Here is a 25285-nt window from a genome sequence, read left to right as displayed (position 1 = left end):
TGACCCCAGGTGGGGCTTGGCTTCCTGGAGAAGGGCCTGCATCAGCAGGGCGGGAAGCAGGCCTCCAGGTGGGGCTGCTCTGGAGGAGCTTTCTTCCCAGACCAGTCTGGCCGTCTGAGGCAGCGGGCACAGCACCCGCCAAGCCAGAGAAAACCAGAGGAGGGAAGGCGTAGGTCCAGGAAGCCATTTCCACAGTGAGACTGGGATCTAGGATTCTCGGCGCCCCCGGTGCTGGAACTCCTGGCCTGACCCAGACTCACCCACCCACGGTGCACCCCCCCTTTCCCCGAAGGGCCACTAAGCTGCACCAGGATGGCGGTGTCCCAGGAACCCCCAAGTCCTGCCAGCCACCTGTCTTCCTGCCCCCCTCCCCATAGCTTTGGCATGCTTACTGTGTGCCTGGGAAGACAACAGACACTGCCAGGCCCCCAGACAACTCTGTCCCAGCTGGGGACCCAAAGCCTGGCACCCCGGGAACCTCAGAATGGCCAGAATCACTCCCTCAGTTCACCAATGGTCTCAAGCAGAGTGAGGAGCCCCTAAGGCGTCCCTCACCTCTTTTCCAGTTCAAAATGGTGTCTACCAGAATCTTGTCCTGCAGAGCAGCTTCTCAGAGCAAGTGTGTCCCCAGAGCCTTCCAGTGGGTCACGCAGGCCCAGCAGCACGTGGGGGTGGAGGGGTCAGGGCTTCGTCACCTGCTTCTGCCCCGAGGGAGGGCAAGCAGCCGTGGGAGCCACAAGGAAGAAGAAACAGCAACTCAAGTCCAATGCCAACCAGCTGCAGCCTATGCTCAACAGATATGGATTGACCGACAGACTCCCGTCAAAACTGGTACACGTAGGCCACGGTGCTGCCGCACTCACTCAAGTCACGAGGATCTGGGGACTCCAGGGCGACACTGTGACTCAGGCACTTTTGCATGGTCAGCTCCTTCTGCAGAAGCCCACCAGCCCCACAGGAGCCTCATTAAACACAAGCAGGGTTGAGGCCCATGAACTGGGTACATATACAAGCCCAGTGGTGCTGTTACGGCATAAAGATTTTATAGCACTAAGGAAGTAAAGTCTCCATCGCAGACTGATCAATCCTATCCACACGGCATTCACGGCGCAAACAGCCTGGCACTAAATACGCAATACTGCAAGACCGTATCAACTGGACAAAGATCCAGAGTCTAGGGACATTTAGCACTATGCAAGTCAATCAGAATTAGCGTCAACACAGAAAAGACGCAACAGCAGGATGAAAGGCACAGCTTCTTTCCAATCAGAGAGTTTCCCAAAGGAAACAGTACGACGACAGGATGGGCTGACCTCATAATGATCTCAACAGAAGAAGTCGCACATGCATGTCGTGTGCCAGGGTAGAGCAAAATAAAAATAGTTGCTTCTCAAGTTTTCTATAAATCTAAACTGTTCTATTTAAAAATATATTAGCATGCACCCCAACACATGAAAACTGATCTCTTCACTAATATTTGTACCAAAGAGGCCACAGAGAACAAACACCAGGAAACCGAGTTAACAAAAAACAGAAACATCTCCTATTAGCACTTGGGGATCACTGCCAAAACAGTACTGTGCCGGGGAAGGGGATGCGCTAAAATACACTTTAGTGATAAAAAGAAACACAGAGACTCAACAAACTAAACAGACAAGTCTCAGAAAGGGAAGTGTCACAGCAAAAGCCCAAAAGCAAAATAAAAAAGCAAAAGCAACTAAGCTGGTATCTTTTCTCCACCTGGCGATGGTTTTATCTGGGGTGGTGGTCTGCGTGGGGCACCTGCCCCTCAGTCCCAAGATGATGTGTTCGCTGGGGCAGGGCCGGGGCTGGACCCCAGAGCCTCGCTGGTCACCACCACGTCCAGTCCCAGCATGAGACAGGACAGGGGGCGGGCACCCTGGGCTCAGTGGACACGCTCAGCCAGGAGCCCCCCAATCCTCCCTGCACAGGGGGCCCAACGGTACCCACGCCGAAGGTGCGCTCAGAGACTTGGGAGGCCCCAGGAAACAGAGCTATGCTTCACCGGGAACGCCAAACCAGCAGCACCACCACAGTTCAGTTCTAAAAATACTGACTCGGGGCCTGGCAGGGATCAGCGTAAGCAAGCCTGTATAGCTGGCCGTACAGCATGTCGGAAGGCGACTACACACACTCCTGCCACCGACAGAGTAAGGTGCGGAAAGGCAAGAACCCCGACCCCACGAAGATGCACCCACTACGACCGGCCTCACTGCTCAGCCAAAGCTCTACAAAATGGACGTGGGAGCTTTCTTCCTGACATCATAGCAAGAGCATCTGCGCACCAGTAAGTCCATCTAGACAGATGAGAGCTGGCGTTCACCAAAGGTGAGCGCGTTAGTAAATATCGGACAAGCCCTGGGGTCCCGCCCCTGCAAAGGACAAGGCAAGGGAATCTGTGCCCACACATCACAGAGGCTGGGAGACACGGAAGAAAGGATGAGAGGTGGTGATTTCACCCAGGAAATGCAACGAGGAACACCTCCAGAAAGCTCGCTGACAGATCTCTTGTTAGGTAGGGGTACGTAATAAGAAACAATTTATCATCGCAACATCAAAACACAGTAACCCTTGGATACTACCTTAACTAGAATCCCAAGACTTAGTCATAGGAAAGGACAGCAACTCTGGTGGGATGACTGAGCCGGAGCAGGAGGGGGGCCCCATGCCACGCAGGCAGCACCACCACACGGCTGGAGACAGCTGCCCCAGACCCTCTGGGATCATGGCAGAGCAGCGGTGAAATTTATCCTGACCATTAGCAAGCAGAAAGACTCTCCCCCTCACCTCCTAAAAAGCTGTAAAGGTGTAATTCACATGCCGTAACATGGACCCTTTCCATGGGTACAAATCAGTGGATTTTAGCATATTCACAGGGGTGTGGTGCAACCATTATCACGACTGCCACGTTCTTAACACCCCAAAAAGAAGACCTCACCCCTACCAGCAGTCGCTCCCCGGCTCCCCTGCCCCAGACCCTAAAAACCACCAGTGTACATTTGTGCCTGCAGGTCTGTCTATTCGGGACACTTCACAGAAGGGGCACCTCCCACGATGTGACCACTGTGACTGGCCTCTTGGAAGCCCTTGGAAGCATCGCGTTCCAAGGTTCACCCACGTGTGGCACGTACCTTCGCTTCACTTCGCTTCGGGGCTGCTCAGAACGATGCCTCTCTGAACACTCACGGAGCATTTGTGTGGACGCTGTGTTGGGTGTCCTGGGCATACACACAGGGGCAAACCGCTAGGTCGCATGGTGACTCTGTGTTTAACGCTTCAAGGACCTGCCAAACCATTTGCCAAGGCAGCTGACCATCTTACTTTCCACCGGCCAAGTGTGGGTTTTGATTTCTCCGCATCAAGCGTCATCAACACTTGCTGTCTTTGATTAGCTGTCCCAATGGGTGTGTGGTCCCCTCCCGTTAAAAGACCCATAACAGTAACAATACTGGCCACCATTCACATTAGTGCCTTCACCATATCATTTCACTTAATGCCAGCCTCAAAGTTCTCAGGAGGATTCGCGTTCACGTTTTTTTGGAGGAAGAAAGTAAGGCTCTGAGAGGCGGAGGCCTCAGCTGTCCCCAGGAGAGGACCACTGGGGCTCCGGGCCACCCCACCCCTCAGCCGCGCATCCTGCTGCACCAGCGTCAGAACTTACTACCAGATGACGGGAGGATCCACATCCAGATAACTCCAACGCATCAGTAAGAAAAAGGCAGACACCTTCCAGAAACGCTGGTGATGGTCCTGAACAGGCTCTTCACAAAGGAGTGTCTCCAAATGGCCAGTCAACAAAGGACTGGTTGCAGGGGGCATAAGGGGGCTGAAGCCAGCAACCAAGGGATGCGTACAGGACAGACGTCCCTGAGGAAGGCCCCGAGGCACAAGCGGTGCTCACGCAGCACCCAGAACAGAGCGGCTCCAAGGCCCAGCCCACAGTCCTGCTCAGAGGAGTGGCTCAGCTCCCAAACCTCCTAGCCCCCCACCAGGACTCTGCACCCTTCCAGCTCTGACTGGGTCCAGAGAGGAGATGCCACAGATGGGAGAGGCCCTGGGGGGGGAGGTTCAGGAAACAACCTAAGCCCTGAGCACTTCACAGTCTGTGCCAATGGGAGCCCATTAGCTTCTCTCTCATGGGAAAGTTCTCCTTGCACAGGCCAGAGAAACCAGACTCTGAGAGCAAGTGACTCCCTATCACCTCCCAGGTACAGCCGCGAGAGAAGGCAGGAGAGAGGCAGAGATCGGAGGGCAGAACCAACACCTAGCCCTATTTAGCTGCCTTGCCTCAAAAATCACCCGGGGAGTCAGAAACATCTGTTCACAGGTGCAGGCGCACCTGCTAGGCGGCCCTTCTCAGTCTTGGGGTTTCGGGCCTGGAATCTGGAATGTTGTGGTTTACTGGGGCAGTGTCTGTTAATCCCCAGATCTGGCTGAGGCTGGTCACGCTGGTCCTCAGCCCCACTTCAAACGACTTACGGAGATTATCTCCCTCCTGGCACACGGCCCTGCACCCCCAGGCACTGGGTAACTGAAGCTGCAGAGCCCGAGGAGGGCCTGGCCTTTTTGCCAGGGGCCAGGGCGGCTATCCGTGCGTGTCTGTCCTGGACAAGGGCAGATGGGTTCCACTCATGGAAATCACCAGGAAAGGCAAGCGTGCAGGTGCACACAGAGCCTTGCACACCGGTAACCCCTACGTTCCCAAGGGGGAGGTGTGGTGACTCAGGCACCAACTTGGCACCCGACTCGGACAGAAAGCCAACCATTAACACAAAGGTCTGCAAGAGAACATGATCGCTGCAGAGGCCAGCAGGGCTCTTGCGGCCAGGCGGTGCGAAGGCACCTGCTGGTGACCCTCCTGATGGGGCAGCCATGGGAGCACAAGCAACTCTTTTATCTCCTTATAGGTGAGTTACGCACCCATGTCAAAAATGAGGGCTGCTTACAAGACAGAATCATCTGGGTAGCAGCCAGAGACGCTCTGGAATCTTCCATCCTCGAGATCCAACCCACCACGTGAAGGGTTCAGCCCCACCTCACAGTGAATCCCAACAAGTGGGAGACACGGAACGGCCAGCAGGAGCCTGTGAATTCCCTCAGTCCAACACCACCCGAAGACCAGTACTCTTACCATTTCGGTTCACAGACAGAGAGTCGAGCTGGGGAAGGAAGGGCCCGAACCCCCAAATACACAGTGTAGGCCGGGGCAGGCCTGGCCTGTGGGAATGCAAACACCAGTGGGCCCGGGGCACCCCATGCCTAGCACCAGGTGTGCACCTCCTCAGTGGGATCAGGCGAGCTGACGCCTGGCAAGTGACAGATACTCAGTAAATGCCTATGCATGGCCCGGAGGCCAGGGAGGACATGGGGACCCTGCGGGGGTGATGGGCCCACATGACAAGTGGGCGTGTGGGGACAACAGGTCCAGTGAATACACCGGGGCTAGGTTGTGTGCTGGGAAGGCTGGAGGTGCTACAGGTTCCGGGGGGGTGGTTCTGAGGCAGCTAGAGAGCAGACCTCCTCTTTGGATTGGGAACCTACACCCTGGGAAGGGGGGCAGCCCCCTCGTGGCAATTGGGAGTCTCCTCCAGAGAAGAGGGACTTCCTCTTGGCACTGGGGACACCCTCCTGGGAATGGGGGGCAGATGGAGGCTGTGGGCACACGCACACAAACTCTGCCCAGCTGACAACCCTCACCCATCGCACCAGTGTGCCAAGGGCCCAACCCTGTCCCAGGCCCAAGTGGACCAGGTGTGACATCTGTCCTCCGCCGACCCACCCTTCCCACTGCGTGGCTTCTGGCCTCAGTTTCCCCTTGGGGGACCTGCACACTGGCTGTGGGGATCAGACAAACCAGACCTGAGGACTGACGCCCACATGGGAACAGAACGCGGCTGCCGACGGACGGTTGTCACCCCCGCCCGTCCCATCCACCCACGTTAGTCCCATCGCCAACCACGCACCCCAGCTGCCCTGGGCAGCGTCCAAACATTAAGCTGCTTTTAGAAAGCTGGGAATCCACTCCTGGGCGGGAGGGATTTAGCCAGAATCGGTGCATTTAGAGAAGATTACATCCTAATTGCCTCAGTGTCAGCAGGCAGGCTTCTGGCCAGCTGAGCCTCAGGGCTGGGGCGGTCCCCAGGGACCTGGGTGGACCCAGAGGCCAGTCCCAGAGCCAGGGGCAAGCCCCTGTGTTCCCGCACCACCGACCAGCCACCACAAGCCCCACTGGGCAGCCTGCGGCCACGGCCAAACAAACAGCTGCCTGGCCCCCGTCTGCCCCATGCCCCCCGGATGGCCGGGGCTGGAGACCCCAGGACAGCAGCCCCCGTGGGCTCGCTCCATCTCTAATCTCAGCACGTCCTCTCCGTTACTAGCCGCACGGGGAAGGGACACCCAGCAAGCCACATGGTCAGCAAGTGGCCAGAGACCCTACCTCAGGACCCAGAGCCTGCGAACTTGGGGACAAACGTGTCCGCAGCTGTGGCCAGGGCGAGATACTGGGTCTCAGAGTAGCCCCCGAATCTGGCATCCTGTTCTGCTAGGGTTAGTGCCAGGTGCCCCCCAGGAACGGGTGCAGGGTCCCCTGCCGTGAGGGGCTCCCACGGCCTGGTCTCCCAGCCCTCCACTCCGCACACCTGAGGTTGTCCGGGGGGGGTGCAGCTGTCAGGCCCATCCTGTGCTGACATATTCGCAGTGTGCACATGGCCCACATTTCCACTCCAGGACCCTCCTGTGGAGACCGCCGGGGCCACCTCACCGCCATGACAACAGCACCAGCACTGTGTCATGTGAGCGGCCACCCTGTAAACTGCAGCCAACTGCCGCCCTGCACCCTGGGCCTCGCCAAGCTTCACAGCCACACCTCAGTCCTGAAAACAGGGGGGCCGGTGCCAGCACAGAAGGGCATCCCGCAGTGAAAGGGAGGCACTGAGAGAGCGCAGAGAGGTGTGCTTGGCAGCAAGAGCATGTGGGAGCCCCACCTGGGCCGACCATAAATCCAGGGGGTTCCTGCAGACCTGTCCCAAAGCTGGCGACGAGGAGCAGCCACAGGGAGAGGCCAGACCGAGGGCCCCAACAGGCTGGAAAGAGGTTCCCAGAGGGTGGTGGGCACCTGAAATGATAGCAGAGGCACCTGAACCCAAACACTTCTGGAGAGACAGAGCGGCCCTGGGGCAGGCAGCCAGTGGAACACCCATGGGGACCGGGTCTCAGGTCCGACCACTGGCTGGTCTTAATGCACAACTCAAATGCACAGGCTGCTTAAGTTTAGCAGATCACTGGGCTGGTTTATCAGGAATAAAGTCAACCCTCACTGGGCTGAACCCCAAGGGAAGGAAAACTACATGAAGACGCTGCCCTGTGGACCTCCTTCAGGGACGAGGGCACAAGGACACAGACGTACCACACGGGTCTTTTATCAAGAATCTCACCAACCGGGCGCCTTGGTGGCTCAGTTGGTTAAGCGACTGCCTTCGGCTCAGGTCATGATCCTGGAGTCCCGGGATCGAGTCCCACATCGGGCTCCCTGCTCGGCGGGGAGTCTGCTTCTCCCTCTGACCCTAACCCCTCTCGTGCTCTCTCTCATTCTCTCTCTCAAATAAATATATAAAATCTTTAAAAAAAAAAAAAGAATCTCACCAACCATGCTGGTGATTTTTCTTTTTAACCATGTGCATTCTGTTACTTTTTGTCAAGATTTAAAAAAAGGACAATCACAGGTTGTCAGTGACCACAACCAACCTCATCAGCGCAGGGGTGAAGACCTGGGGAGCAGGCCCCTGTCAGGTGCAGGGTCACAAAACAAAACCCCCAGGGCTGAGGGGACACATGAAAAGACGGAAACCCAGTAAAACCAGTAACACACAAGACAGTTATGATCCAAAGGGTACCTGCACAGAACAATGGGACAGAACAGAGCACCTGCAGTTGGCGGGTGAACGGACCTTGGGGGGTACAACAGAGCAAAAACCAGTCCAGTCTCTTCAACAAACCTGCAACACCCAGACACCCCCATGCGAGAAAGTGAGTCCAGACACACCTTTATGCCTTTCACAAAAACTAACTCAAGACCAAGCCTAAACATAAAATGACAGAACTTCCAGACAGAAACACAGCAGAAGAATCAGTGCGATCCTGGGTTTGGGGATGCAGATCTCAGCACCAAAAGCACAAGCCACAAAAGCAAGATGGCATGAAAGCTAAAACCGCTCTGTGAAAGACCCTGCTACGAGAGGGAAGAGACCAGCCACAGCTGGGGAGAAATTACTTGCAAACTATGACTTGTGTCCAAAATACATCAAGAACTCCTAAAACAGTAAGAAACGACTCAATTTTCCCAAATGAGCCACAGATGAGAGCCGACACGTCACCAAGGACACAGGCAGCAAACGAGCCCATGACAAGCCGCTCCACATCGAGCGTCATCGGGGGGCGCCAGCAAGATGGCACTCACGCTTCCTGGAAAGGCCAAACCCGGAGCACCGACCGCGCTGGATGCTGATGCGCACAGCAAGCAGCAGGCACGCACGGTCAGGCTGCAGGGACACAGACCTGCGCAGCCGCTGCGGGAGAGTTCGGGGATTTCTTGCAAGACTAAACGAACTCCATCCAGTGATCACATGCCCAGTACAAGTACCCCACACAAACACCTGTACACAGGTGTCTACAGCAGCTTTATTCATAATCGTGCAAAGCTGGAAGCAACCAAGATGCCCAGTCTGGACAGATAAACAAAGGGTGGGTATATCCACAGAAAAATGTAGGCAAATTTTAAAAAAATCATTGAAGAAGTTGGGGGATCCTAGGAAGGAACACAGTATGTGCTGAGCAGTCTAACTGTATTTCAAATGGATGAAGAGACCTCACTGAAGGGGATGGGGAACACGGTGTTTGCTCAAGCACCTTATCTGCAACCAGGTGAAGCACAGAAGACCAAAGGCAGAGAAGCACTCTGCTCTAGGTGACACGGGCACAGGTCAGCAGTTCTGACCCTCCTGCGCACCCGCGCTCCCACAGAGCGGTGACACAGCTGGGTGGCGGGTGGGGGAGCCAGGTGTCTCACCGCTGCAGGGAGGTTACAGATAAGCAAGGGGAGACAGCCGGAATGACGCACACGGCGACGGGCCAGAGCTGGAGACATCAGTATGAACCCATGTTCAGCTTAACACATGCACAGGTGGCTCCATCTAGAAATGTCTGTAGATGTGTGTGTGCATGGGCCAGTGTACCCACACCTGTCTCCTGGCTCAGTCGGCTGGGAGGGCATAGAGCAAACACCCAGCACCCAGATCTTGGCTGCTGCTGCTTCTTTTTTAAGATTTTATGTATTTATTTGAGAGAGAGAGTGTGTGTGCGTGCCGGGGGCAGGAGCAGAGGGAGACGGAAAGAGACTCTCAAGCGGACTCAGAGCTGAGCACAGGACTCACTCAATCCCACGACCCCGAGATCATGACCTGAGCCGAAATCAAGAGTCAGACGCTTAACCGACTGAGCCACGCAGGGGTCCCCAGTTCTTGGCTTCTGTCACCTTCTGCCATAAAGGAAACCAGGCTCCTTGAAGAAATGGCTGATTCCAGCACTGGGGCACGGATGAGCCCGGAGGACCCTGCAGCACCAAAAAGTTGCTAAGAAAGAAAGGAAGGAGGGAACGAAGGAGGAGGAACAGAACCACCATGACTACCACATGTCAAGGGGCCACAGGAGCGGATGGAGTGCTGCCAGGGGCCAAAGCTGGAACGAGTGAACAACAAAATCAAGCAGTACTGGAGCCTAACACAAATGTAAACTGTGAGTCAATGGCAATATAAACCCCTGGATGGGTAACTAAATAAATGGGGAAGAGACAGGTCTCCCATGCAGAAAAATCCCAAACCATGTAGGTAGAAGCTCCCGTCCAGGAAGGGTCTGGAAAGGGGGAAGGGGCGCCCTGGCAGAGGAGACCTGGACAAACACCCAGCCAGAGATGTGGGGAGAAGAGCACTTCACTGCTGAGACCCTCCTCCCAAAAACCCATCACCCCACCCCAAGCCCAAGAAACACAGGAGACAAATCCCAACTGAGGGACATTTGGCAAAACACCTGCCCAGTGCTCCCCAAAACAAATACAGAAAGTCTGAGACACTGTCACATCCAGGAAGAGCCTGAGGACACATGAGGTCCGTCCTGTGGGCTCCCACATGGGGTCCTGGGACTGCTGTTTTCCTGGGCCAAGACCAGCTCCCACCGTTCCTGGAACAGATACTGTAGCAGAGGGGACTGCCTCACCAGGCTGGCCACAACGACAAAGCCGGGGGACATCAGTGCCGGCGACAACTTGCCCCTAGGCTGCTGTGGGGATCTGCCCTCCCTAACCGGGTGAGCATCTGCAATCCCAGCCTTTGTACTAGCTGACAGGGTAACAGCAGACAGCCTGCCTGGCTCTGCCCCATCCAGGGGCCGACATGGCCTCTGAGCACCCCGGGTCACAGCCAAGGGCATCCAGGGAGCCCCTCAGGCTGGCAAACAAGCCTGGACCGCTATAGTGCATATGGGATGGGGTGTGAGGGAGGTGGAGAGGGGAGCATGCCCAGGGGACCCCAGGCGGTAAATGACCGAGGCCTGCAGAACAGGTCCCGGGGCACCCTCACACCATCCCTGCCAGGGCTTCCGGGATGCGCTGGCCTAACCCAAGGACACCGAGGCCCAGGGAGGGGGCTGCTGCGGGTCACATCAAGCCTTGCTGGCACACAGCATGGGCCATGAGCCCTCACTCTGACCCAGGTCCCCACCTGTGGAGCGGGGACAAGGCCAGCCCCTCTCTCCTGGGTCACAGAGAGCTGGCATCACTCTGCGTCAGTCAGGACACACCCGATGGTTGATGAGGGGCCCCAGGGGGCAGGGGAGGTACAAGAAGGCTGGTCTCACAAATGTGCCGGATGGGCGACCCAGGAGCCAGGCCACCGACCAGTGGAAGGCAGCAGTCCTGCCAACTTTTTAAGAAAAAGGAACACGCGGACAATAGCGGGGCCTGTGGGAGAGGGCAGCCCCAGGCCCAGCGGGGGACAGGGCGGGTGGGAGGCCTCAGGACAGGCCCTCGGCCAGGGGCACCCAGCGAACCCTGCTTGGCTCTTGATGCAGACAGAGCACTCGTAAAGCCACGTTTCTGAGCCAAACAGGCAAATCCCAACGCTGACGGGACCTGACCGGATCGTGACAACGTCAAGGAAAGTTCAGCTGTGAACGCAATGAACACTTACCCTACATTCCATAAAAAAGAGTCCTTATTTTCTCAGCCCGACACACAGTCGTGCTTACAGAGAAGCAAGGCCCAGGAAGAGGCGAGCTGGAGCCGCAGACACACGCCAACCACACGACTCCCTCTGCTCGGGTTCTGCTCAAAACTTCCCCTCAAGAAGGTGCAAGCCCTTGGCAGGGGCGCCATGCAGACAAACTGCCTTTTAAAAAGCAAACCTGTAAAACTCAACCACACAGTGATTTCACATAACACAGCGACTGGACCAGAGTGCACCGCGTCTTCCAGACCCACGGAAACCCAGACTCCGTTCACGTGAATTAAACCTGCTTCTCTGCAACCCAAAGCGTAACACAAACCTGTATCTCTTCGAAAGCCGTCACAGCTGCTGCTCTCTGCTTTTTGGAGTACTGATGTGCGGCTGCCCTATGGCCACGGGAAGAAAACAGGCGGCGAGAAGAAGCAGCCCGCTGCTCCCTGTACCTGCCATCGATCACCTTCCCAGTTCCCGCACACATACCGCGCACAGCTAACTTCCGATGCTCCCAAAGCAGACGTACAATTCTTGAAATGTATTAAGCTCTAAAAAAGAAGCCGGGCCCCAGACCTCCTCGATACTATCACCTGCCTGAGCCCGGACGGCCCTGCGTCCCTGTGACCCTGCAACCCCAGCTCTGGGTCCTCCTCCCACGGGCAGACCCTGTGGAGGAGGGCTCCGGGGCCCCGGAGGGCCTTGCCCATCAGAGCCTGCGGGGTCCTGGCCAGCCCCTGCCCACTGGCCAGCTTCACCTCACTGTCTCAGTAGAAGTCAACCTTTCTCTACCCCCAATGTTTGCAGCGGCACGTCACCCAGTGCACCACCGTGGAGAAGTGTCACTGCGGGCGACTGCCCCTCACTGACAAGGGGAAACTGATCTCCTCCCTCCCGGGAAAGGGCTCGGGTCCCTGAGGTGACAGGGAAGCCCAGCAGGACTCCGTGCGGCCCTGGCCACAGCTCTCTCTGACCACCGCCTGCCCGTGTACTCCAGGGTCACTGGCCCCCAGTGCCCAGAGCCACAGTCACCCGCCCTGACCCTGATGGGCAGACCGCTGGTCCAGGGCCACACGGCTCCTGAGGGCTAGGCAGGGTCCACTCTCTCCCTCGGAGCCACCGTGGAGACTGTGGCCCCGGACGGCTCGTGCAGCACCTCCTTCCCTGCCAGGGCTGTACCTCTCAGGCTCCCGCCCGCCGCTCATCTCGGGAAGCATCTCGTGACAGCCAGTCACCACGGACAGGACAGGAGGGGACATGGAGGCAACGCAGGAAACTGGTATTTCTAACGGAGGAAGAACCCTCATGTTTGCTTTGTGACCCCTGCCCAACACATGTTCCGAGGCAGCAAAGTGGGGAGCGTCCAGCAGTGCAGCCATGGGGAGCCAGCTGGTCACCATCCTTGCTCACCAGCAGCTGCTTCCCTCGACTGTCACCCGCAGGCACGGCCACCCCTGCGCTTCCAGGGCCCGCCAGACCCCACCTTCCACCCCAAGTCAGGCCCCTTCCCGCCCACCGCAGACGGCTGCACAGCCAGCCCGGAAGGCGCGGGTCCCCCAGGGGACTCCAGCCCCAAGGACTCTGCTCCATCTTCCAGGAGAATCCCCACAGGCTTTAGCCAAGTCGGGGCTCTTCCCACCCCCAAGAAAACACTTGAGGAGGCCTCCAACCACCCCTCCCTCCTCGGCAGGAACAGGGACAGGCTCACAGCCTTGAGCAAAACTCGGCTTCTCTGTGCCTTGGTTTCCCCAGCTGTGGGATGGACATACAAGGTGGTGACCCCAAGGGTAGGTGTGGGGGCTGCAGGAGTCAGTGGGGAATGGGGAGGCCTTCACAGCACCCTCCTCTGTGGGACTAAACTGACTCACAGCTGTTAACTTCTATGCAAAGACCTTGAGGGGACCCGGTGCCTGAGGACCTCGTTCTAAACGGTCACCCCCACCCATCCATACCTCAGTTTCCCCATCCACTGGGAGAGGAGGGTAGGAGAGGGAGGGAGGGAAGGAAGGAGTGAGTGTAGGAGACAGAACAGCCCCCACCAGCTCTGCCCTGGCCCTTCACGCTGAGCAGGACCGGACGGACTTCAGCGCTGAGAGCCGGGCTCAGGCAAGTCCGGAGGGGAGGCAGAGGTGGCTGCGAGAAGCACCCAGGCCTCGAAGGGCAGGCGGGCTGGCGGGCGGGCCTTCCAGGAGCTGGGAGGCGGGATGGGCGAGAGCAGCGAAGGCAGACACACACAGGGCCACAGCGCAGGGTGAGCCAGGCCCGGGGCCCCAGGCAGCAGGCTCTGCTGCCCAATCTCCTGTGGGGATGGCAGGGAGGGGAGCCAGGCCGGAGTGAGGGGGAGGGAAGGAGCTGACGACACTAGCTGGCACACACTAAGTAAGCACTTACTGTGTGCCGGGCACCGTGCCCAGCCCATGACACACCACAGCTCACCAAATTCCACCCACTGCTTCCCGGGCCCTAAGTACACTGCGCAAACAAGATCCCGAGGTGGTACCCAAGGCAGGGAGGGCGCTGACCCTACACTCGGACCCCTGCCTGGCCTGAGGCACGCCCTCCAGCCCCCACATCCCTGAGGCGAGGACCAGCCAACTCAGGGCACCCGCCTGGGCCCAGCAGGCAGGAGCTACCACCCCGGCACACCTGCCCCCCTTGAAGCTGCAGCAGAGGGTACGGAGCGGGATGAGGGCATGGCCACTCAGGACAGCAAACACCACACGGCTGGCTGACCAGAGGCCATCCGATTCTCTTCCCCACGGAGCGGGGAGGGGGCACAGTGGGGCTTGGGATGCACTGGGCCCTTCTTAAGCCAGGTTCAATCACTAGCAAAAATGCTTAGGCAAAAAGGGCCAGCGGGTACCGCCCCATACACGCACGCACATGCACACACACACCATGGTGTCAAGACACACAAGTACCAAGTCACAAAGGCTGCAAGGCCACCACAGGGGCCCACTCGTCCTGGGCCTGGGCACAAAGCCACTCACCTGTGACCAGCCAGCCAGCTTCCCTCCCTCACAAACAGGACCATCTATAAAGGCCGGGCATGGGAGCGCAAACACCTCTGTCTGAAATACAATTTGTCAGCAACTGAACCAACTCTAGTTTGAGAAATGAAGTGTTAAAAGAACAAAAATGGCTCACCTCTCTATAAGAGAAAAAAAAGACCCAACAAAATATGTCTCATTAAATCTTGATTTTTAAAATAAGAGTTAACAGGGGCGCCTGGGTGGCTCAGTCAATTAAGCGTCTGCCTTTGGCTCAGGTCATGACCCCAGGGTCCTGAGATGGAGCCCGGCATCAGGCTCCTTCCTCAGCGGGGAGCCTGCTTCTCCCTGCCTGCCGCTCTTCCTACTTGTGTTCTCTTTGTTAAATAAATAAAATCTTAAAAAGATAAAAAAATAAATAAAAATAAAATAAAAGAGTTAACATATCCAAGTAAAACCCTGACTACAATGAATGAGCTTGAGGAGAGGCTGTGCCGGCCTGGGTGTGCGTGGCCTGGTGCTACCTTCCCGCAGCGTGTCTGCGACTCCGATGCTCCTTTCTCTGGCTTCTGCTCAACTGTGCTCGCCGCACCCACAGTGCGGGGAGCTAGAGATCAGGAGAGTGGAGCTGTGTGTCCAAGACCAAGGGGCCAGTTCCTGCAGGAGCTAGTAGGTGACATCAAACTAAGCAAGCAGGCACTTGAAGAACACGTGTAGGGACTGACACACCATCCTCCTGATTCCCTCTGGGAGCCACCCTCCAGACACACCCCACAAAACGATGGTCAAAACATCTGTGTCTGTGACAGTAAAGAGCTGATAACTGAAAGGCCCCTAAGTGGGGACTGGTTCTCTCTGCTGCAGTCTGTTCTGGTCTGTTCTTAGCGTGGACATGAATGTAAGCTTGTCAACACAGAAAGGGACTGTGCTTGCTGCTGGGTCAGGGGGTGTGGAGGTGCTCAGCAAGTTAGGGCAGGGGGGAGGACCAGAGACCAGAAGGGGGCCAAAGGCACTCCTGCTCCGTATTCTCACAGCCCCCTGCCTCCCTCCACTGCAGGTGCATCCCCTCACCGCACGCACCTGGAAGGGGCCCGCCAGCAGACGACAGGACCACGGGTCTCATGTGTTGTCACCTGCCCCCCACGCCCAACGTCGGTTGGTTTACTGATTGTAACCATACGCCTGATCTGCCTAGCACAGACCTAAGCACCCGTGTGGGCTAATACATTCTCTCCTCGTCACTATCAGAAGGGGACCTTACTGGTGTCCCAGTGAGGCAGGGAGGCTCTGAACAGTACAGGCACCTGCCTGAGGCCACTGGGAGCAGACAAGCCAGGAGGTGAGCAGTCAGGGAGGCAGCGAGCATGGTGGATCCCAAGACCAAGGGCCAAGAGCCCACCTGGATAAGGGAAGTGTCTGGCGGGGAACGGGCACGCTGTCAGAGAAACCAACAGGCCACACACCTGACCGTGCCAGGCCTTTTCAAAAATACAATTCTCAGACCAATCTTTTCTGGGTGGGCAATGTTGCAGAAGGAAAAGCTAGGGCTCCAGCCCACGGTCACAACACCGGTAAGGAGCTAGGCCTGGATCCAAACCTGGACGTTCCACGCAGAAAGCAACTTCTTCCTGCCCACCCCCCACAACAGGGCTGAGGAGTCAGGGAGACCTGGGAGAGAAGCTGCCGTTTAAGTCACCCAGAACTGCTTCGTGGAAGGCCTGCCCAGCTCTCCGGAGAGGCTCGAAGGCAGCCTGGGGGGCCCACCTCATCCCGGGGCCAAAATCACAGAGAAGACCCAAGGCTCCTTCGGTGACAAACACCCACAGACCTGCCACCCGACCCTGGGACGGCAGCCAAGACAGGAAGTAGGCGGAGAAGAACTGCATCCCAGAGAAGTAATCAGGGGGGCAGTCGCGGAGCTGAGCCCAGGAGAGACGAGGGGCATGGCAGCTATCGTGGCGGACCACATTCAAGGCCAGCCCCTGTCGCGGCCCTCTCCCAGCCTCAAGGCGCTCACGGAAAAGAGGAGAACTCACCTGCCTGTAGATGGGGGCCCAGGTCGGGCTTCTCCCAGCCAGCTACCTGCATCCCTCCCACGCCCCCATCCCCCAACCCGGGACGCCCAACGCCGCAGAGGACACCGTCCCACTGGGCCCGAGGCCTGCAGCCAGAAGCAGACAGGCTGGCGACACGGCCCCACCCGCAGCCCCTGCCCGCGGAGGCCCGACCTCTCGCACGCGCGCCGTCCACCACACCTGCGGGCCGCTGCAGCCCCGCCGGGGGGGCCGGACATCCTGACCCTGGGCGCCGCAGTGCTGGCCCGGCCCGGCCCGGCCCGGCTGGAGGGCTGGCCGGGGATCTGCCCAGCCCGGGGTCAGGGCTCCGCTCGGGGGTCCGCCCGGCCTGGCTGCCGGGGTCGGGGCTCGGCGGCGCCGCCCCTGCCCCTCACCTCCTTGAGCTGTTCCATCTCGCCGCGGATGGCCTCGTAGTCCACCTCGAGCTCCTCGAACTGCAGCTTGAGCTGGTGCTTCTCCTCGAGCACCGCCAGCCCGTACTCGGCCGCCTGGATCTTCTCGCGCGTGGTCTCGGCCAGCTCGTGCGACAGCCGCTTCACCTCGGCGCGCAGCCACTCGGGCTGAGCCTCCATCACCAGCCGCGCGTACTCCTCCTCCTCCGACGGCGCCGACATGGTGGCCCGCAGCCGGCTCGCGCTGCTCCCAGCGAGGCTCAGGCCGGGCTCCCGTGCTCCGCCGTGGCCGCCGTCGCCGCCGCCACCGCCGCCGCCGCCGCCCAGCCCGACGGCGCCCGGGTCGCCGCCGCGCAGCCGCAGTGCGCTCCGTGCCGCGCGAGGCACTGTGGGGGCCGTAGTCCCGCCCGCGCTGACTACACGGCCCATCGTGCCCCGCGCCGTCAGCTCGGCCGTGATTGGCCTGCGGCCTCCGCCGAGGCGGTCCCCTTCTAAAGGCGTTGCCTCCGTCGCCGCCTCCGCGGGTATTGTGAAAGCCTTCGTCCCGCCCCCGCGCCCACTACAAGACCCGTCGTGCCGCGCGCCGCCGCCGGGCGGTGATTGGCCCTGGCCTAGGCCGCCGGCCTCCAACGCCGTCGCTTCCGTCGCTGCAGCCGGAGGTATTGTGGGGGCTGTAGTCCGCCCTCGCCCCTGCAGGGTGCCTGCTGCACGATCGGCATTCCACCGTCCTGCTGGCCGGGCGACTCAGAACCTGTGTCCCCGCATTTGTGTCTTCTTCCATTTCTTTCAGCAGTGTTTTTTAATTTTCAGCCTACGAGCCTTTACCTCCTTGGTTTAATCCTTAAGTGGTTTTTTATGCTATTGTACATGGCATTGTTTTCTTAATTTCCTTACCACCTTGTTCGCTGTCAGTGCGTAGAAATGCTCTGGAGTTTCCGTGTGTTGGTTTGTTATCCTACAATGTCGCTTAACTTGCTTATTAGCTCTATTTGCTTCTTTGGGTTTTGGTGTGGAACCCAGGGCTTGCTCCATGGAATAGCATGTCATCTGAAGTTTTAACTTTTCCCTGTCCAGTTTGGATGCCTTTCATTCCTTTTTCTTGTCTGATTGCTGCGCCTAGGACTTCCAGTGCTATGTTGAACTGAAGTGGGGATAGCGGGCAGCCTTGCCGTCTCCCCAATCTTCGGAAGAAAGCTTTCAGTCTTTCACCACTGAGTACGATGTTCACTGGGTTTTTCACATATGGCCTTTGTCATATGGAGGAAGTTCCCTTCTATTCTTAGTCTGTTGAGTGTTTTTATCATAAAGGAGTATTGGATTTTATCACACGGTTTTCTGCGTCAGTGAGATGATTATGTGGGTTTTTCCCCCTTTATTCTTTAATGTAGAGACACTACATTAGTTGATTTTCTTTTTTATTAATGTATGATACATTATTTGTTTCAGGGGTACAGGTCTGTGATTCATCAGACTCACACAGCTCACAGCGCTCACCGTAGCACATACCCTCCCCAATGTCCATCACCCAGCCACCCCATCCCTCCCACCCCCACCACTCCAGCAGCCCTCAGTTTGTTTCCTGAGATGAAGAGTCTCTTACGGTTTGTCTCCCTCTCTGGTTTCATCTTGTTTCATTTTTCCCTCCCTTCCCCTATGATCTCCTGTCTTGTTTCTCAAATTCCTCATATCACTGAGATCATATGATAAGTGTCTTTCTCTGATTGACTTATTTCATGTGGCGTAATACCCTCTGGTTCCATCCATCTTTTTTTTTTTAAGATTTTATTTGTTTATTTGAGAGAGAGCATGAGCAGAGGGAGGGGCAGACGGAGAGGGACAAGCAGACTCCCCGCTGAGCAGGAAGCCTGATGTGGGGCTCGATCCCATTATGACCTGAGCCAAAGGCAGACACTTAACCAACTGAGCCACCCTTATATTGGTTGAGGTGCCCCTTATATTGGTTGATTTTCATATGTTGAACCATCCTTGCATTGTGGGAATAAATCCTATCTGGTCCTGGTGTATAATCCTTTTAACATGCAGCAGAATTTGGTTGGTTAGTATTTTGTTGAGGATTTTTGCATTAATATTCAAAAGAAATAAGTGGTTTGTAAAGAAGGTATTCCTAAAGGCATATGAAAATTATAAAACTCTCCTGGTTAAGAGGATGAGGCTAAGCAGAACTGAACGTCATACAGTGTTAAGTGGGGGAAGAAACAGAAGAGAGTGTCCCTGTGCACTCAACCCTGGAACTGGGCCTTGCAAGGACCTTGCACACTGCCCGCAGACCTGGAAGAGAAGTGCAATCACTGTGGTTTGAATGGTGGTGGGAGTGTGGAGAATTACTTTTCCCTGAACACTCTTTAAAAGGAATTATTGTTAATTTTAGATGTGGTTAATACATAAGAAAATGCCCTTTGGGATATAAATACATCCCGAAGTATTTACAGGTGGAGCACAGGATGCTTTGAGTTTATTTTATTCCAGAAGAAGGGGCACTGAGGTTGATGGTAGAAGTGGTTGTTGGTGGCAGCTAGAGTGGAGTGCGTGCACACACTGCTCATTATGGGCTAGACTGTTACATCTATTTTGAAATTCTTTTAATAAAAATTTTCCTGTTTCCATGTTGGAATGGCATTATCTTCGTTAAAAAAAAAATCATTTTCCTGTCTCTGCTCTGATGTGTCAGGCTGCCATCTGAGTGTCACTTGACTTCTAGGTGGCTGTCCCTACTGGGATAGATGCATGACTAGTGGACATGAATTCTGACCTCATACTTTGACCTACCTCTTTTTTTTTAAGATTTTATTTATTTATTTGACAGAGAAAGACACAGCAAGAGAGGGAACACAAGCAGGGAGAGTGGTAGAGGGAGAAGCAGGCCTCCCACCGAGCAGGGAGCCCGATGTGGGGCTCGATCCCAGGACCCTGGGATCATGACCTGAGCCGAAAGCAGCTTAATGATTGAGCCACCCAGGTGCCCCACCATAACAGCATTTTTAAAAAGTAAATTTAGGGCCTCTGGGTGGCTCAGTCGTTAAATGTCTGCCTTCGGCTCAGGTCATGGTCCCAGGGTCCCGGGATCAAGCCCGCGTCAGGGTCCCCACTCCGCAGGAAGCCTGCTTCTCCCTCTCCCACTCCCCCTGCTTGTGTTCCCTCTCTCACTGTGTCTCTCTCTGTCAAATAAATAAATAAATAATCTTTTTAATAAATAAATAAATAAATAAATAAATAAATAAATGCTGTTATAGTTTTTAGGTAATATGCACATGTTTAGAATTTCAGTTTAAAAGAATATACAACTACAGGGGTGCCTGGTTGGCTCGGTTGGTAGAGTACGCCACTCTTGATCTCGCAGTTGTGAGTTTGAGCCTCATGTTGGGTGTAGAGATTACTTAAATTTTTTTTTAATCTAAAAAATATATACAAAATAAAAGAACATAAACTACACACCTATCAGAATGGCTAAAATAGGGGGGAAAAAACCAGTGGCGACAACAAATGCTGGCAAAGATGCAGAGAAGCAATCCCTCATGCTGCCTTCAAGAAAGCTATTTGTCCTTTTCCTATAAAACTGAACATGATGTTGCCACAGGACTCAATAATTCCATTCCGGGACATTTATCTTAAAGAAATGAGAACTTGTGTTCACATAAAAAATGTGTACACAGGGGCGCCTGGGTGGCTCAGTCGTTGAGCGGCTGCCTTCGGCTCAGGTCATGATCCCAGGGTTCTGGGATCGAGCCCCACATCGGGCTCCCTGCTCAGTGGGAAGCCTGCTTCTCCCTCTCCCACTCCCCCTGCTTGTGTTTCCTCTCTCGCTGTGTCTCTCTCTGTCAAATAAATAAATAAAATCTTAAAAAAAAATAATGTGTACACAGATGTTCACAGCAGCTTTATTTGTAAAAATCCCAAACCAGAAACAACCCAAAATATCTTTCATCAGGTTAATGGTTAAAAAAAAAACAAAAAAACACCGTGGTGCATCTGTACCATGAAATACTACTCAGCAATGAAAGGAATGAGCTATGGAACACACAACAATCTGGGTGAATATCCAGAGAATTACACTGAGTGAAAAAAGCCAATCCCAAAAGGTTATGCAATGTATGATTCCATTTATGGGACACTCTTGAAATGACAAAACTAAGGAAATGGAGAACACATTAGTGGTTGCCAGGGTTGGGGTTGCAGAGGGTGTGTGAGGATATAAAAGGGCAACATGAGGGACCCTTGTGGTCATGGCCGTGTTCTGTATCTTGCTCTGCTGTGTGTCATGAATATACACATATGATAAAATTGCACAGAACACGCACTCAGTGACTATACGTAAACCCAGTGAGATCTGAATTAGATGGGTATCCATACCCGCCTCCGCTTCATGATATTGTACTAGACTTGCAAAAAACATAACAGAGAAATATAAACAGAAAATATGGTATGGCTTTTATTTGATTAATAAAGTCTTTATTTACTTATTTATTTATTTGACACAGTGAGAGAGGGAGCACAAGTAGGGGGAGTGGGAGAGGGAGAAGCAGGCTTCCCGCGGAGCAGGGAGCCCGATACGGGGCTCAATCCCAGGACCCTGGGATCATGACCTGAGCCGAAGGCAGACGCTTAACGACTGAGCCACCCAGGCGCCCCAGTGAGCAAAGTCTTAATCCAAAGTGCTCATTTCTGGGACACCTGGGTGGCTCAGTTGGTTAAGTGTCTGCCTTCGAATCAGGTCATAATCCCAGGGTCCTGGGATCGAGCCTTAGCAGGGAGGCTGCTTCTCCTTCTCCCTTCCCCTCTGTGAACTCTCTCACTCTCTCTCAAATAAATAAATAAAATCTTAAAAAAAAAAAGCCAAAGTGGTCATTTCTGTCAAGAGATAAAAGAAACTAATGACATCAAAATTATACATATTTGTACATGAAATACACAGAGAAAAGTAAGCCCCCTGTATATCAAGGAGATATACAGACACATATTTCCTCTCATTTAAACAAAGTGATAGTGTATGATACTCACCAGTTCCTCTCAGCAAACACTTTTATGGCTGCATACTTCTCTGTGGTATAGGTGAGCCATACTTCTGCTCTGCTGATGGACACTAGGTTGATTCTGGTCTTTTACAAATACATCAGTGTAGCAATAAATATCCTCCCCCACCTTTAGGGCTTACACAACTCTCTTGTTCCTGGAAGGAGAACAGTACAGTTGGTAAAAGTTGCTGAGTTAATATTACCATGGCTGTTCAGTTGATCTAGCTATTGGGATTGGAGCTGCTTTGGGCGCCTTTCTCAGTCTGGCTTCTGACTGATGAGTGGACACCTCTGTCCCTTGGGCTTTCCTGCCAGGACCTCACCTCTGCTCTCAGGTGACCAGGGGTGGGGGGTCCTCTTGCTTGAGTCAGGACAGCTCTGATGGGGGGCATCCAATTGGAATTATCACCCAACAGTGGAGATTGTCTGCAAGAACCTCTGCTCCTCCACAGGGCCCCTTTTGCCTTTTGGAGCTCTGATATACTCCTCAAATTGATCTATAGATTTCACACAGTGCTTATCAAAATGCCAGCTGGCTTTTTTTTTTTTTTTTTTGCTGAAACTGATCAATGGAATAAAATCAAGAAATTAACCCACACTTTTATGGTACATTGATTTTCAGCAGATCCTTTAGGGACAAGAAGAAATCCACACACAAAAGAATGAAGTTGGAACTCCGCCTCACACCAAATGTGAAATTAAATGGGATTATTATGTGAAATTAAATACCTGAATGGAAGAGTAAAAGCCATGACTGTTGGAAGAGAACCTAAGTATAAATCTCGGTGACTTTGGTTTCTTAGATGTGACACCACAAGCACAAGCAAAAAGAAAAAATAGATAAAGTGGACTACATCAAATTTTAAATTTGTGCTCCTGAGGACAATATTAAGAACAGAAGGGAGAAAGTCTCTCTGGACTCCTGAGTGTAGGTGGACTTGGAAGTCAACCTTAGGGACCGTGGCGGCCGGCGCCCTCTGCTGACCGCACGCAGCTCTGCACCTGCAGACCTGGCCGGGGACCCACCTAGGGGAAGGGTTTTCAGGCGGCAGGAGGAGGAGGGCCGGAGGAGGGGGCAGGAGGGAGAGCCGCAGGGAAAGGGGAAATCTTTCTGCGGGAGCACTGCACTCTGATAAGCATGACCCCAACACCAGCAATGTCCACCCCAGCTTGGGCCGCCGGAACAACACACCACGGACTGGGCGGCTCACACAACATTTACTTCTCACAGTCCAGGAGGCTGTCCAAGATCAGGGTGCCAGCACGGTTGGGTTCCGGCGAGGCCTCTTCCTGGCTTGTAGGTGGCAAGCTCTCCCTGTGTCCTTGTGTGGCGAGGGCTCCTCTTCTTCTTCTTCTAAAGGCACTGACCCTTTTGGATTGGGGCCCCACCCCAGTAACCTCATTGAACCTGTATGACGTCCTCTAGGCTCTTCTCTACTGTCACACCAAGGGTTTAGGTTTGGACATGTGACCTTTAGGGGGAAACAGTTCAGTCCACAGCAACAAGAATAATAGAGAGAGTCCAAGATGGAGGAGGGGTAGGAGACCTTAGTTTCGTCAGGTCCCAGGAACTCAGCTAGATAGCTAGCAAGTCATTCTGAACACCTGCGAACTCAACCAGGGACCTAGGAAAAGAATTGCTGCAACTCTACAAACAGAAAAGCAACCACTTTCTGCAAGGTAAGAGGCGCGGAGAAGTGAATCCGAGGAGATATATGGGAAAATAAACAGCATGGGGAGGGAGCCTCTGTAAGCCGGCTACTGGAAAGTGATAGAGCAGCGGAGCACAAAATCGGCACTTTCAGAAGTGGGCTCTGGTGAGGGACATTGCTCTGGTGGTGAAGCGGGGTGGAACCCTCGCCGGGGCAGTGTGGTCTCAGGATCCTCAGGGTCACAGGAAGACCAGAGGGGCCTGAGTGCGGCAGAGCTCCCACGCATCGGAGCAGGGAAGCCGGCTGCAATCAGCAAGCCCAGGAGTGGGCTCTCAGCTTGGGGTTGCCATAAACCGCGAACCACGGCACAGTCTGGTGACTGCTCTCCAAACAGAGGGCCAGCAAGAGGCAGAACCACAGTGAGACTCCCCTTCCTCCCCTGGGAGGAGCGGCATGGGTGCGCCCCGCAGGAGCCTGCAAGGTTTGGGGACTGGAAAGGGGGTCACATGCCTGAGATAGAAATGTTCAGTTACAGGCTGAGTGAGAATGGAATGGGGACAGAGACCAGAGAGACAGAAATGATTGACTCTTTTTCCCTGAGAACACACTGAGGAGTAGGGGGCACGATCTTTCAGCTCTGGGGCTAGAGACTGGGAGGTCACCATTTTCATTCTCTTCCTCTAAAGCTACTCAGAAAGCCTTGAGGGAACAAAAGCCACATAGAGCAATCTGGAACAGATTACTTAGCCTGGCCCCCTGGTCAAGGCAGTGCAATTCCGCCTCGGGCAAATAAACTTGAGAATCAAAGCAGCTGGCCCCTCCCCCAGAAGATCAGCAAGAACATCCAGTGAAGACCAAGTTTACCGATCACACAGAACTGCAAAACTCCAGTGCTAGAGGGAAATAGTATATAGAGTTCATGTTTTTTTGCCCCATGATTCCTTAGTCTTCCAATTTTAATTTTTTTCTCTTTCCTTTTTCAACTAATTTCTTATTTTATCAACTATTTTTAAAGTATTTTTTAATTTTCATTTTTATAGTTACATCCTATCTTTTCACTGTACTTAATTTTATTTTTTATATATAAGCTTTTCTTTCTTTACAATTTTGGGATGCAGTTTCTTCTAACAAACAGACCAAAATACGTCCAGAATCTAGTGTATTGCTTTGTTCTCTTCACCTGTTTATATTCCTTCTTTTTTTGACTTTTAATTTTCATTTTTACATTCTGTCCTTTCATTTTATTTAATTTTATTTTTGTACATATATAAATTTTTCTTTCTTTACAATTTTGAGATCTAGTTTCCTAACAAACAGACCAAATTACACAGGATCCAGTGCATTGCTTTGTTCTGTTCACCTGTCTGATTATATTCTCTCTCTTTTTTTTAATTTGTAATTTTTATTTATTTATTTATTTTGGTTTTGGGTCTCATCTGATTTCTTTTTCTCATCTGGGGTCATTGTTGCCATTTTAGTATTTTGTTCTCTTGTTCATGTATTCTTCTCTGGACTGAATGACAAGATGGAAAAACCCACCTCAAAAAGGAGAACAAGAGTCAGTACTGGCTGCCAGTGCCCTAATCAGTATGGACATAATTATGTAAGTCGGAACTAGAGTTCAGAATAGTGATTATAAAGATACTAGATGGGCTTGAAGAAAGCACAGAAGACACTAGAGAATCCCTTTCTGAAGAAACAAAAGAGCTAGGGGCGCCTGGGTGGCTCAGTCGTTAAGTGGCTGCCTTCAGCTCATGTCCATGATCCCAGGGTCCTGGGATCGAGCCCCGCATCGGGCTCCCTGCTCTGCAGGAAGCCTGCTTCTCCCTCTCCCACTCCCCCTGCTTGTGGTCCCTCTCTC

The 25285-nt window shown here is 54.2% G+C and overlaps 1 protein-coding gene across 2 annotated transcripts in view; it reads right to left on the bottom strand.

Annotated features, from left to right (window-relative positions):
• The window catches only part of BICD2 (BICD cargo adaptor 2), a 45359-nt gene extending 28280 nt beyond the window's left edge, over nucleotides 1-17079 (bottom strand). For both annotated transcript variants that reach the window (XM_027616231.2, XM_027616232.2), the window contains exon 1: nucleotides 16725-17079. In XM_027616231.2, the coding sequence (XP_027472032.1) occupies nucleotides 16725-16964 (240 nt within the window). In that variant the 5' untranslated portion in view covers nucleotides 16965-17079. The remainder of the gene's footprint in view (nucleotides 1-16724) is intronic.
• Nucleotides 17080-25285: the final 8206 nt, after the last annotated feature.

Source organism: Zalophus californianus, chromosome 13 (assembly GCF_009762305.2).
Source record: "Zalophus californianus isolate mZalCal1 chromosome 13, mZalCal1.pri.v2, whole genome shotgun sequence".
Taxonomy (NCBI): Eukaryota; Metazoa; Chordata; class Mammalia; order Carnivora; family Otariidae; genus Zalophus; species Zalophus californianus.
This window is presented reverse-complemented; position numbering and strand designations above follow the sequence as displayed.